Source organism: Staurois parvus, unplaced genomic scaffold (genome assembly GCF_062004578.1).
Source record: "Staurois parvus isolate SC_StPar_1 unplaced genomic scaffold, SC_StPar_1.0 ptg000009l, whole genome shotgun sequence".
NCBI classification, from domain to species: Eukaryota; Metazoa; Chordata; class Amphibia; order Anura; family Ranidae; genus Staurois; species Staurois parvus.
In genome coordinates this window covers 10,354,217-10,367,461 of record NW_028317805.1, presented here as the reverse complement: position 1 = coordinate 10,367,461, position 13,245 = coordinate 10,354,217, and the positions used below count along the sequence as shown (strand labels likewise).

Below are 13,245 nucleotides of genomic sequence, written 5' to 3'. Positions count from 1 at the left end.
GAGACCCTGTTGACTATTTGCAACAAAAAAATTGATCACACCCCAATATCTTAGCAAGTTCAAGAGTGCTGCATCCACAATTGACCTGAGGATAAGAAGCTGCCTAATAATTATGCACACCTTGTTATAGGCCCTATTCACACCTGAGCGTTTTGTAGCCTGAAGTTCGAAACTTCAAAACGCTCAGGGGGAAAAATATCAATATTACTCTATGGAGATGGTTCACATCTCCACTCCAAGTTGCCTGAAGCAGAATGCCTGAAGCTCAAAAAAGTTTTGGAGCTACTTTTGTAGCTCAAATTGGGCAGATTTGCACGTTCTTGGTGTGTTTTTATTCTCATAGAAAAGTGCGATTTTCTGCTTAAATGAAAATATATTTAAAAAATAGTAATAATATATGAATAAATAAATGTAAAATAAATAACATAAATACACATAAATAAAAAAATCATGATAAATAAATAATAAATAATAATTAACCCTTAACCTTAAAAAAAATGAAAGAAATTATTATTATTAATCATAATAATAAACACTCGAACAATAAATACAAATGCTACTATACAAAATTATAGTTATTATTTTATAATTTTTTTAGGTTTTAGGGGGTTAAGGTTTCATTTATTATTACAAGTATTTATGTATGATTATTTTTATGTATTTGTGTATTTATTTTAAATGTATTTATTTGTTTTTATTATTATTATAAATAATGTATTTTTATTTGGTTTAGGTGTTTATTTTGTATTATTATTATTATTAATAATAACAATATTAATAATTTGTTTAATATATGTTTTAGGGTTAGGAGGTTAAGGATAGGGGTTAATTATTATTTATTATTATGCAGTATTTATTCATGATTATTTTTATTTACTTGTGTATTTAACATTTATTTATTAATTTATTATTATTATCACCCTAACAAAAAATAAAGTAATAAAATAAATTGTTATTATTATTAATAATAATAATAATAATAATAGCTGATGGAAAAGCTGAAGCAGAAAAACCTATCAACAAATGAAGCAACAGATGATATTTTTCTCTATTGGCCAAAAACGACAAATTTCAGACGGCTAAAAACTGTATGAAAATGCACGAAAATCGTGGGAAAATATGTGCAAAAAACGCTATGCTTAGATGTGAATGGAGCCATAGCGTGTTGATCTCCTTAGGCCACCCCCTCCCTCATTGAACAAAGACACATTTACCTGACATAGATAAAACCAAAAAGCATTCAAGTTTATACAGCTTGCAGTTGGACAATATGCATAAAAATGATGATTTGGTCAAAATGCTCACTTGCCTAATAATTGTGCACACAGTGCATGTGTTTTGATCCGATGTGTTTTTTGGAAAGGGTCAGCAGATTGTGTTTACGTGTAATAGACTTCAATAGACCTGCACTAAAAACGCAAGTGTTGTGTTTTTGATGCGTTATGCTTTTTTTTTTTCTTGGTTAACCATTTGCCTACCGGGCATACTCCTTCCTGTCCAGGTATACTCCTTCCTGTCCAGGCCAATTTTCAGCTTTCAGCACTGTCACACTTTGAAAGACAATTGCGCGGTCATGCAACACTGTACCCATATGAAATTTTTATCATTTTCCCCACACAAATAGAGCTTTCTTTTGGTGGTATTTAATCGCCACTGGGTGTTTTATTTTTTGCACTATAAACAAAAAAAAAGAGCAAAAAATTTGAAGAAAAAAAAAGGTTTTTCTTTGTTTTTATTATAACATTTTGCAAACAGGTAATTTTTCTCCTTCACTGATGTGCGTTGATGAGGCTGCACTGATGGGCACTGATACGCAGCACAGGTGGGTGGCACTGCTAGGCACTTCTGGGTTGCACTGATGGGTACAGGTGGGTGGCACTGCTGGGCACTTCTGGGTCGCACTGCTGGGTACAGGTGGGTGGCACTGCTGGGCACTGATCATCAGTGCCTTGATAATCGGTGCCGATCTGTTTTCTGACAACTGACAATTGCTGGTTATCAGCAAGACTTTCCTCATGCTCTGATAGCGTGAGGAAAGTGCAGCCAATAACCGGAAACTGCATTTACCTGGTGATCTGCTGTGCCATTGGACACAGCTGATCACATGGCAAAAGGCCGCTGTGATTGGCCTTTTACCGCAGCACATGATCAGCTGTGCCCGTAGGACACAGAGATCACCGGGTGCGCAACGCTGGGGGCATGTTCTGGGAGGACGTCATATGACGCCCTCCCAGAACTGGACAACCGCGCTATAGCGGGGTTGCCAAGTGGTTAGTAGCAAAGTATGACAGTTCTATTCATGCAGTGCGACATTACACTCTGCCACTCAAGAAGCATCAGAGTAAGGCTACGTTCACACTAGCGTTGTGTGCAGACGGCAGAGAGGCGTTTGGGAAGCGTTTTTACCGCTTCCCAAACGCCTCTGCCAATTCTGCACATTACAGCACATGGTGCTGTTCTAACGGGAGCGTTTGCGTCGCGGCAAAACGGGCGCCTCTGGTCGAGTCAGGAGGCTTTGAAGCCTCCTATTCTCGTCTATGGTGCCGCTCCGCAAACGCCCGGCTGGCCTTTGCGACGCGGTTGCGGGGCGTTTGCGGAGCGGTAACACCACTCAAACTGCATTATAGGTGTTTGTGGGGCGTTATTAACGCTCGGCAAACGCCTAGCAACCGCTGCTAAACCGCACATGCGGCATTTGCGGAGCGTTTGCCGAGCGTTAAAAACCGCTCCGCAAATGCCGGACCAACACTTGCCAAACGCTATAAGGGCGTTTGGCAGGCGTTGGTAAAACAGCCAAGTGTGAACGAGCCCTAATGCAGGAACCTTTCCGTGTCCATAGTCCTATGTAAGGGCTATGGGGTTAGGGCTACCCTTTATCCCAACACTTTACCCTCTTAACATACGACTTAGGACACAAAGGTTCCTGCATTATGGGATTTGATGTGATTTTGAAGCTACTCCAATGCTTTATTTGACCTGTTCACCATTCTCCCGGAAGCTGAAAGAAAATCCCAAATTTTGAGTCACCAGAACAAGAATACAGGAGGAATCTTCCCATGGGGACACTGGTTCTGGTGAACACCAGGGATTTCCTCACTTTGCAGGGATTTCCTTTCACTTCCTGTTTTGCCTATAGGACAGGAAGTGAAGGGAACTCTCCCCTATGGGACACAGACAGGGGTTATAATTCTCCATTACTCTATCAAAAAAAAAACCGTTTTGCCTTTAGTTTTACTCTAATACAACAGTAGTGGTGTCCCACACACAGGGTGACACCTATTTGGCAATGCTTCTCCATATAACGTATACACAGAGATAAACAGAACATGTCGGGTCACCCCTGGCAACCGACCAGCCGCCATTGCTGCAGTGCAGGGTTACAGCCTCGGTTGCCACAGGCAACGATCCTAGTTCCTGACAGGCGCCGCCCTCATAGGGGCTCTGGCTGTGGGTTTACCTGTCTCCTCCTCCTGTGTGAGGTAAAACTTTGTCCCTTCACCGTCAGTCCCCTCATCCCCCTTCTCTTCCCTCTCTCCCGCTTCCAGACCGTGACGTCACCCCGGAGCCACGTGACCCCCTCACAACAAACTTCTGGCCACATTCCCCCAAAACAGGACGGGGGGGCTGGAAATGGCGGCTTGAGAGAGGGAGAGACAGAGTCCAGTGTCCCGTCCGCTCACACCTTGTCTGCCTCCTCCCCGCCTCCAGGAAATCCCTGACACGCCAGCCGGGCCGGGCTCTCTCCTCCTCCCTCCCGATCACAAAGTTACATTGTAATCCTCCTCACTACTTCTTCTTCTTCTATTGTTCCTGTGGCCCCGCGCCTCCTCCTCCTCACCGAGCTGGATGGTCCTGGGAGGCTGTGAGCGGAGCCGGGAGGACCATGACCCGCTGGATCCCCACCAAGAGAGAGGAGAAGTACGGAGTGGGTGAGTCACAGCGGCCTGGGGGAGGGAGTATATAATGTGTATAGGGGACCCCCATCACTGCATAGACCACAGGGGACCCCCCCATCACTGCATAGACCACAGGGGACCCCCCCATCACTGCATAGACCACAGGGGACCCCCCCATCACTGCATAGACCACAGGGGACCCCCCCCATCACTGCATAGACCACAGGGGACCCCCCCCATCACTGCATAGACCACAGGGGACCCCCCCATCACTGCATAGACCACAGGGGACCCCCCCATCACTGCATAGACCACAGGGGACCCCCCATCACTGCATACACCACAGGGGACCCCCCCATCACTGCATAGACCACAGGGGACCCCCCCATCACTGCATAGACCACAGGGGACCCCCCCATCACTGCATAGACCACAGGGGACCCCCCCATCACTGCATAGACCACAGGGGACCCCCCCATCACTGCGTACACCACAGGGGACCCCCCATCACTGCGTACACCCCAGGGGTGCCCCCCATCACTGCGTACACCCCAGGGGTGCCCCCCAACACTGCGTACACCCCAGGGGTGCCCCCCATCACTGCGTACACCCCAGGGGTGCCCCCCATCACTGCGTACACCCCAGGGGTGCCCCCCATCACTGCGTACACCCCAGGGGTGCCCCCCATCACTGCGTACACCCCAGGGGTGCCCCCCATCACTGCGTACACCACAGGGGACCCCCCCATCACTGCATACACCACAGGGGACCCCCCATCACCGCGTACACCCTAGGGGACCCCCCCCATCACTATATACACCGCAGTGGATCCCCATCCCTGGAGGAGATGGGTACTGCTGCAGAACCTCTTAGTTGGGGTCACTGTGTCCCTGATCTGTCCTATATAATGTATATGGTGACACTTCCAGGCAGGGACGGACTGACAACTCATGGGGCCCCCGGGCAATAGGGGATCATGGGGCCCCTGTGTCCTTGCCCAAACTCAAAAAAGCCTATGAAAAATATACCAGGGGCATCCCATGGGGCCCCCTACTGACCCCGGGCAGTGCCCAAGTTTCCAAATGGTCAGTCCGCCCCTGCTTCCAGGTCCTCTCTGGATGGCCTGCATTGCCCCTCAGTACTTGCAGTAGTGTGTGCATTGATCCAGAACAAGTACAGGAAGTCTGGAAACTGCTGCAGAACGTCTGAGGTGGGAGTAGGAAGTTGGAGCAGAGCACTGTATGCCAGTATTCCATGTGCTTTGTAACACTTGAGATTTGTTTATTTGTATATAAATACATTGTAACAACTTGGCATGCAGAGGGCTTCTTGTCCGGACAAAGCAAAGGAAGTTTGGGAACTGCTGCAGAACCTGTGTCTCAGTTGGGTCATCTATGGATTGCCTGCATTGCCCATCAGTACATGCAGCAGCGAATGCATTGATCCTGAGTAGGAAGCTTGGGAGCTGCTGCAGAACCTCTTGGGTGGGAGGAGGAAGTTGGAGCTCATCACTGTATGATTTCTGCATTTATTTATACATTAATATATTGTGACACTTGGCAGACAGGGTTCTTCTTGTCCTGACAAAGCAAAGAAAGTTTGGTAGCTGCTGCAGAACCTCTTATGTGGAAGGAGGAAGTTGCAGTAGATCACTGGATCCCAGTATAGCCCTCCATGTTTATTGTAACTCTTGGCAGTTATTTGTTTATGTGTACATAAGTGAATTGTGACACTTGGCATGCAGAGTGCTTTATGTGCTAGCAAAGGAAGTTTGGGAACGGCTGTAGAACTTCTTAGGTGGGGACAGCTCATTGTATCTCATTTCACTGCTGTATGTTAAGGCCTCATGCACACAGGTCGTTTTTGCAGCCACTTTTATGTACGCAGGCATTTTTTTTTCCTTACTGCTTCCAAACAGCCCTCCTTGTTATCCTATGTGTCCATGCACACATAGATTTTTAGAAGCTTTTAGTAGCAGTAGTGTTTACCAGCAGGAAAAAAACCCAGGGCCAGTGCGTCCAGGGGCAGCAGCGTTTTGGCCGAAAAAGCGCTTGATGCACCTAAACGTGTTAATGCTAGCCACGGTTAGCACTCCAGTGTTGATTTGCAAAAAATATATTATTCTGGCCAGTGAAGTGAATTAACGCCCATGTGTTTGATGCCTGTAAATGCGCCTAAACACTTGTAAAAGCTTTAGACGTTTTGACAAGTGTCAGATTGCTGGTTAAGTTGTTCATTCCACTGATCTGGACCTTTTTACAGCTACTGTTTTGGCTTTTGGTGTTTTTTTCTACAGCCAGTAAACCCCCGGCATGTTATCCTATGTGTCCATGCACACATAGACTGTAATCAGTGTTTTTTGGTTGGAAAAAAACCCAGAACCAGTGAGTTTCTAGAGTAGCTGTAAAAACGCTCTAACGCGATAAACCAGCATTTTTTGACTCTTTCAGCAAAAAAAAAAAATGTTTAGGTAAAAAAAATAAAATGCTAGAAACACAAACACAGCAAAACGGTGCTAAACGCTAATACAAAAATGCTAAGAAACACTGAAGAACGTGCGTTTTTAACGAGATTTTACACAGCTAACGTTACCAGCGTTATTAAAGCGCCCCGTGTACATGGGGCCCTAGGTAGGAGGAGGAAGTTGGAGCAGATCTCTGTACCCCAGTGTTGTTCCATGTTTGTTGTAACACTTGGCATGCAGGGTGTTTCTTGTCCTGGAAAAACGAAGAAAGTTTGGGGACTGGTCACTGTGTCCTGTCCTATATATGTATATTGGCACTTCCAGGTCCTCTGTGGATGGCCTGCATTGCCCATCAGTACATGCATTGATCCTGAATAGGTGTAGGATGTTTGGGAGCTACTGCAGAACCTCTTAGGTAGGAGGAGAAAGTTTGAGAAGATCTCTGTATCCCAGTATTGTCTTCCATGTTTACTGTAACACTTGACATTTGTTTATTTGTACATAAATGAACACTTGGCATGCAGGGTGCTCTAGGTACTAACAAAGCAAATTAAGTTTGGGAACTGCTGCAGAACCTCTTAGGTGGGGACACTTCGGTTCAGTCCTGTACATTTATACTGACACTTCCAGGTCCTCTGGATGGCCTGCATCACCCATCCGTACATGCAGCAGTGTATGCATTAAATCTGAGGAGTTTGTGAGCTGCTGCAGAACCCCCTACATGGAAGGAGGAAGCAAGAGCAGACCACTGGATCCCAGTTTTGTTTTTCATGTTTAATTGTACACTTTGTTGTATATAAATAGTTGGACTTGGCATGCAGGGTGCTTCGTGTCCTGACAAAGCAAAGAAAGTCTAGGAGTTGCTACAGAATGTCTTAAGTGGGAACAAGTCACTGTGTCCTAGTTCTGTCCTATATATTCTGTATATGGTGACACTTTCAGGTCCTCTATGGATGTCCTGTATTGCACATCAGTACATGTAGTGATGTATGCAGACTTACTCGGTCTGGGAAGTTTGGGAGCTGCTGCAGAACCTCTTTAGGTGGGAAAGGAAGTTGGAGCAGATGACCGTATTATTTATGCATTTCTTTCTTTCTTTATACATTAATAAGTTGTAACACTTGTTATGCAGGGTACTGTCTTTCCTGACAAAACAAAGAAAGTTTGGGAACTGCTGCAGAACCTCTTAGATGAGAGGAGGAAGATGGAGCTGATCACTGTATCCCAGTTTTGTCTTCCATGTTTATTGTAACACTGGGCATTTATTTGTGTATAAACAAAATTGGAACACGTGCCATGCAGGGTGCTGTCTGGCCTGACAAAGGAAGTGTGGGAACTTCCACAGAACCTCTTAGGCATTGATGGGTCTTTGTGTCTCAGTTCTGTTCAATATATTTGTACTGACACTTCCAGGTCCTCTGTGGATGGCCTTCATTACCTATGGGTTCATGCAGCAGTGTATGGATTGATCTGGAATGAGTATAGACAGTTTGGCAGCTGCTGCAGAACCTCTTAGGTGGGCATAGGTCACTGTGTCCCAGTTCTGCCCTATATATTTATACTGACACTTCCAAGCCCAATGGATGGCCTGCATTGCCCATCAGTTCATGCAACAGTGTATGCTTTGATCCAGAATAAGTCTAGGAAGTTTGGGAGCTGCTGCAGAACCTCGTAGATGAGAGGAGGAAGGTGTAGCCAATCACTTTATCCTAGTATTGTCTTCCATGTTAATTGTAACACTTGGCTTTTTTTTCTTTGTATATAAATACATTCTGACAACTTGGCATGCAGAGTGCTTCTTGTCCTGACAAAGCAAAATAAGTTTGGGAACTGCTGCAGAACCTCTTAGATGTGGGCAGGTCACCGTGTCTCAGTTTGGACCTTTGTGGATGGCCTGCATTGCCCATCAGTTCATGCAACAGTGTATGCTTTGATCTAGAATAAGTCTTCAGAACCTTTTAAGTGGGGACAGGCCACTGTGTCTCAGTTCAGTCCTGTATATTTATGGTGACACTTCCAAGCCCTATGGATGGCTTGCATTGACCATTGGTACAAGCAACAGTGTATACAATTGATCCTGAATATGTGTAGGAAGTTTGGGAGCTGCTGCAGAACCTCTTGGGTATTGATGGGTTATTGTATCCCAGTTCCATATATATATATATCTCCATGCTTCCATGTCCTGTGTAAGACCTTCATTGCCAGATGAGTAAAGTTGATGTCTCCTGTTAGATCTGTCTAGTTTAAAGTGTAACTAAAGGTGAACCTTTTATTTCAGTGATGTATAGGTCGCTTGCCATTATGGATGTGAAATAATGGATGTAAACGGACATACGATCCATTTTCGCGTTGGTAAAGGATGTAAAAAAACTGATTGTGAACTGATTTGTTTTTTTTCTTGGAAAAAGTGTGACTGAACTGATGGAAAAAAAAAATGGAACGCCCCTGGGAAAGGACCCCAACTCTATCCAAAATGGAAAGAAAAAAGTTTTAATTTTAGTTCTACTTCATGTTGCTAATTCTATTACTAGTGATCCTGAATAACCATAGAAAGTTTGGGAGCTGCTGCAGAACCTCTTAGGTGGGGTCAGGTTACGATGTCCCAGTTCTATCCTATTTATTTCTAGTGACACATCCAAGTCCACTGGATGGCCTGCATTGCCCATAATTCATGCACCCATTTGCTTGTTAAGTTGCTCATCCCAATGATCATGAATAAATCTAGTAAGTTTGGGAGCTGCTTCTGGACTTTTTAAATGAGAGGAGGAAGTTGAAGCAGATCCCTGTATCCCAGTATTGTCTTCCATGTTGATTGTAACACTTGGTATTTATTTATACATAAATAGTTACACTAGGCATGCAGGGTGCTTTTTGTCCTAAGTCTTGGAGCTACTGCAGGTGGGGACAGGTCAACTGTATCTCAGTTCTGGCCTATATATTTATGGTGACACTTCCAAGTGCTCTGGGTGACCTGCATTGTCCATCACTGCATGCAGCAGATATCTAAGTTGCTTATCCCACTGATCCTGAATAAAGTTTGGAGCTGCAGGTTTGGTTTAGTTTAGTTCTTCCTGGTGACACGTCCACAAAATATTTGAATGGCCTGCAGTGCTCATCAGTGCATGCAGCAAATTGTTGTTTAGGTTGCCCATCCCTATGATCTTGAAGTATACTGTATATAGTGTTGGATCTGCTGCAGAACCTCTAAGGTTTACCTTAGTTTTGCCTTCACATGTATGGTTACACATCTAAGTACTCTGTGGAAGGCCTGCCTTTCCTGTCAGTGCATGCATCAGTTTGCTGTTGATGGTTTAGGCAGTACAGTTTAGCTGCAGTGGCCTATCACCAAAACTGTACTATTCCCCACCATCAACATCAACATGCTACATGCACTGATGGGCAATGTGGGCTATCCACAGAGTCCTTGAAAATGTAACCATGCATATGAAGGCAAAACTACAGTAAACCCAGGAAGTTATGCAGCAGCTCCCATACTTTCTATACATATTCAGGATCACAAGTAGTAGAAGAAAATCTTAAAGCAGTACCCAAAAGCAAACATTTCATTATATTGCAGTTTCCAATTCCGAGTTCATGTACTGGCAATGTGGTGGCTGCATTTATTCTTCCCCCTTTTTTTTTTTTTTTTTAAGCTTTCCTTCATTTTCACCTGGTGATCTAGCCAGTAAGTCTATTTTCAACAGAACAAGCTATTTTGCAGATGTAGCAGTTAAAGGGTTGAAACAAACCATTTAGCATTGACAGGGGTGCTTACAGTGGTCAGCTTTTATTCATGTCAGATCTTTATCTCAAAAGGAACAAAGTTCCTAATTGTTACATCAGTGGAGTAAAGTTGAAGTCACATGTTGGATCTGTCTAGTTTAAGTTGATCATTTTATTACTGGTGATCCTGATGAATTAGTTTAGAAATCTTGGGAGCTGCTGCAGAACCTCATAGGTGGGGAAAGGTCATGTGTCCCAATTCTGTCTTATGTATTTATAGAGATTGTAAGCTCGAAAGAGCAGGGCCCTCGATCCCCTCATGTTTTGCATTGTATTGGTATTGTTATGTCCCTCTTTTGTAATGTACAGCGCTGAGCGAACCATTGGCGCTTTATAAATACTGTACTGTATAATATAGACACTTTTAAGTCCTCTGGATAGCCTTCATTGCCCATCAGTTCATGTAGAAGATTGCTGTTTTAAGTTGCTCATCCCACTGACCATGAATAAATATATGAAGTCTGAGAGCTGCTGTAGAACCTCTTAGGTGATGACAGGTCATTGTGTCCCAGTTTTGTCTTGCATATTGATAATGATACTCATTCCAAGTACTCTGGATGGCCTGACCCCTGTCAGGTTTTAATGCTATCTGGGGATTTGTTGGAGAGAATTCTTCTTCCAGTTCTGGTGACCGTTTTATCAGAGTGAGGGAAACTCTCAACAGTAACACAGGTGAAGGAAAAATATGTTTGGTAGAGGAAGGCTAGAACCCTTGTCAGCTTTTTATTGTCTGTTTTCATGTTGAAGATTTATTCTCCGTTCCTAAATGGGTGTCACCAGGACAGGAAGTGAGGGGAAACCTCTCCAGGAGAAATCTGAATAGTAGTAAAATCTGACAGGAGTTCTAACCTCTCCCCCCCCCCCCCCCATTGCATTCCACACTAGGAAAAAAGAAAAGATTTGACTACAGATACCCTTTCAAGCCAAAGCTAGTTTTCTTGTTTACTGTTCTTTCGAATTAGCAGAGGTCTAATGTTCAGTCTGCTGTTACTGGCAATTTTGGGAATGTTTTTGGGAGCTGTGGCAGAGCCACTCAGGTGTGGGGACAGGGAAGTTGATCATCTATGATTTTGTTCTTTTCTTATACTTGTGATGTCACGTATCAGCAGACTTTGATGGAGTTGCTACACATTCTTATTGATTGTGGCATAGTTAAAGCGGACCTTCACTCTCTTAATCAACATTACCTGATAGCTTTAGTAAATAGGAAAGTATATCATAATTGTTTTAAACATTTTTTTTTTTTTTACATTTCTTCAGTTACTTCTTGATTTCCAGGCTTTGGCTAATGATGCCATACATCCCAGGAGTCTTCAGCAGGGTAGGAGGGGTTTTCTTAGCTAAGCCTGGGCTAAGGGCTGATGGATTTCAGGAAGTAAAAGCTACATGAATCTCCTGTAGGAATGGTAAGGGGGTGTTTTTCAAAATGATTTCTTAGTAAAATAAAGCATAGAGACATGGATGGATGGGCAAGTTTGCTTTGAATATTAAAAATGAATTAAATAGCATTTTTGGTTTGTGGAGTTCAGATACAGTGTAGTTTCTCTTTAAGAGTTGGTGTAAGCCACAACAAATACTATTTTTCATTCAGGTATTTTTACTTTAGTAAAGGTGAGGGCTCATGATATGTGATTTTGATTCACTACTATTGATTCTGGGAAAGCATTTGAGTTTTGGGAGCTGTTGTAGAAACTCTCAGAAAATGGGGCAAGACGATGAATAAAGCTGTGTCAATTGAGTGTTGCATTGTCATATTTTGTGTCACTTGTGCTCTGTGACTGGGCTGCATTGACCTTTACTGTGTGCTAAATGCTGCTATTTTAGGATATTTACGGTAACCTAAATGGTTTGGTCAGTTATGGTTTGGTTGTATTGCAGTCAGGGTTCATGCTAGGGACTTGTTGTTTTAGCCATGCAGGAAACAGACTGGTATTCTATACCTTTAGGCCTTCTGCATAGAGGCTTCATTATGTGAAAGAACAATGCAGTGCAAGTCTATGCTAAGTGTGTGCAAAGCTTTCAGTGGAGCGTTGAAATCTTTTTAAGGCCAACTTCATACCTAGGTATTCTATTTTATCAAAGCCTCAAACCTGTTTTGCAGTTCAGCACATTGCAATGAACAGTGACCTATTGCTGTGTGCTGTGGTGCACTGTGTTGTTTAAAAAAGGAAAAAAGGGGTGGTGGGGGGGCCCAGGTTGAGTTGTGTTGGAAACCCAATAACAAAGAATGGGCTGACTTAACACAACATACCGCCAAGGTGTAAAGTCAACTTACTGCAAGCTTCAGTTTCAGAACCGATCTTAAAGTGACATTTAAACAACATCCTTATTCTAAAATAATCCATACACACCCACTACTTAATAGCCCTGTAATCTAGTTTTCATGATATTTGGGTAGTAAAAAATAAATAAAAAAAAACCCGCAAGGCATAATGTGCTAGTATGCATCGCATTCTAGCACATTATGAAAAACTTAGCTGAGAACAAAGCTCACCAGCGGCGTGCTGACAGCGCTGCCATCTTCACTCGGTCTTCCTTCCGGGTTCACGGGCTACCGCTGCCTGAATGGCCAAAACACGGTGATGTTACCTCTGCTGTGGCACAGAGCTCTGGAGGAATGCCACGGGTATGCTGTTCCTTCAAAGCTTGTGCCAGTGATGTCACTGGCTGCTGCTCCCTAGAATATCTTCCTAAATGGTCGACGTTTACAAGATATTTATTTTACCTACAGGTAAGCTTTATTATAATCTTACTTGTAGGTAAAAATCAAGATTGTGAGTTTTCTACCATTTTAATTGCTGTGATTTTCTGCCTCCTTATAACATCCTCTGTGAGCTCCTAAACCTCTCTTTTCCACGTCCGTTTGTTAGGAACGAGCAGCGCACTTTAGTTGGGGCCACATGCACTGCTTTATGCATACTACAAATTCCATAGTCCATCTTGGGAGCAAGCAAGAGGGGGTGCATGTGCAGCACAGTGTACATGCTCAGCATGTCTTGATGTTGAATAAACACCTGTGTGTATGTGCGGACAGTTACAGTATATCATCCCACGCCTGCCAATCAAGACTGCTGAAGGCCTCGCATTCAGAAAAAGCCAGGG

The 13,245-nt window shown here is 43.8% G+C and overlaps 1 protein-coding gene across 2 annotated transcripts in view; it reads left to right on the top strand.

The window, feature by feature from the left end:
- The first annotated feature begins 3,550 nt into the window (after positions 1-3,550).
- Positions 3,551-13,245, top strand: part of DOCK1 (dedicator of cytokinesis 1) — a 536,657-nt gene continuing 526,962 nt past the window's right edge. Inside the window, exon 1 of one of the 2 annotated variants that reach the window (XM_089669568.1) lies at positions 3,551-3,929. In XM_089669568.1, coding sequence (XP_089525694.1) covers positions 3,884-3,929 — 46 coding nt within the window. In that variant the 5' untranslated portion in view covers positions 3,551-3,883. The remainder of the gene's footprint in view (positions 3,930-13,245) is intronic. The other variant, XM_089669578.1, reaches the window with a different exon arrangement.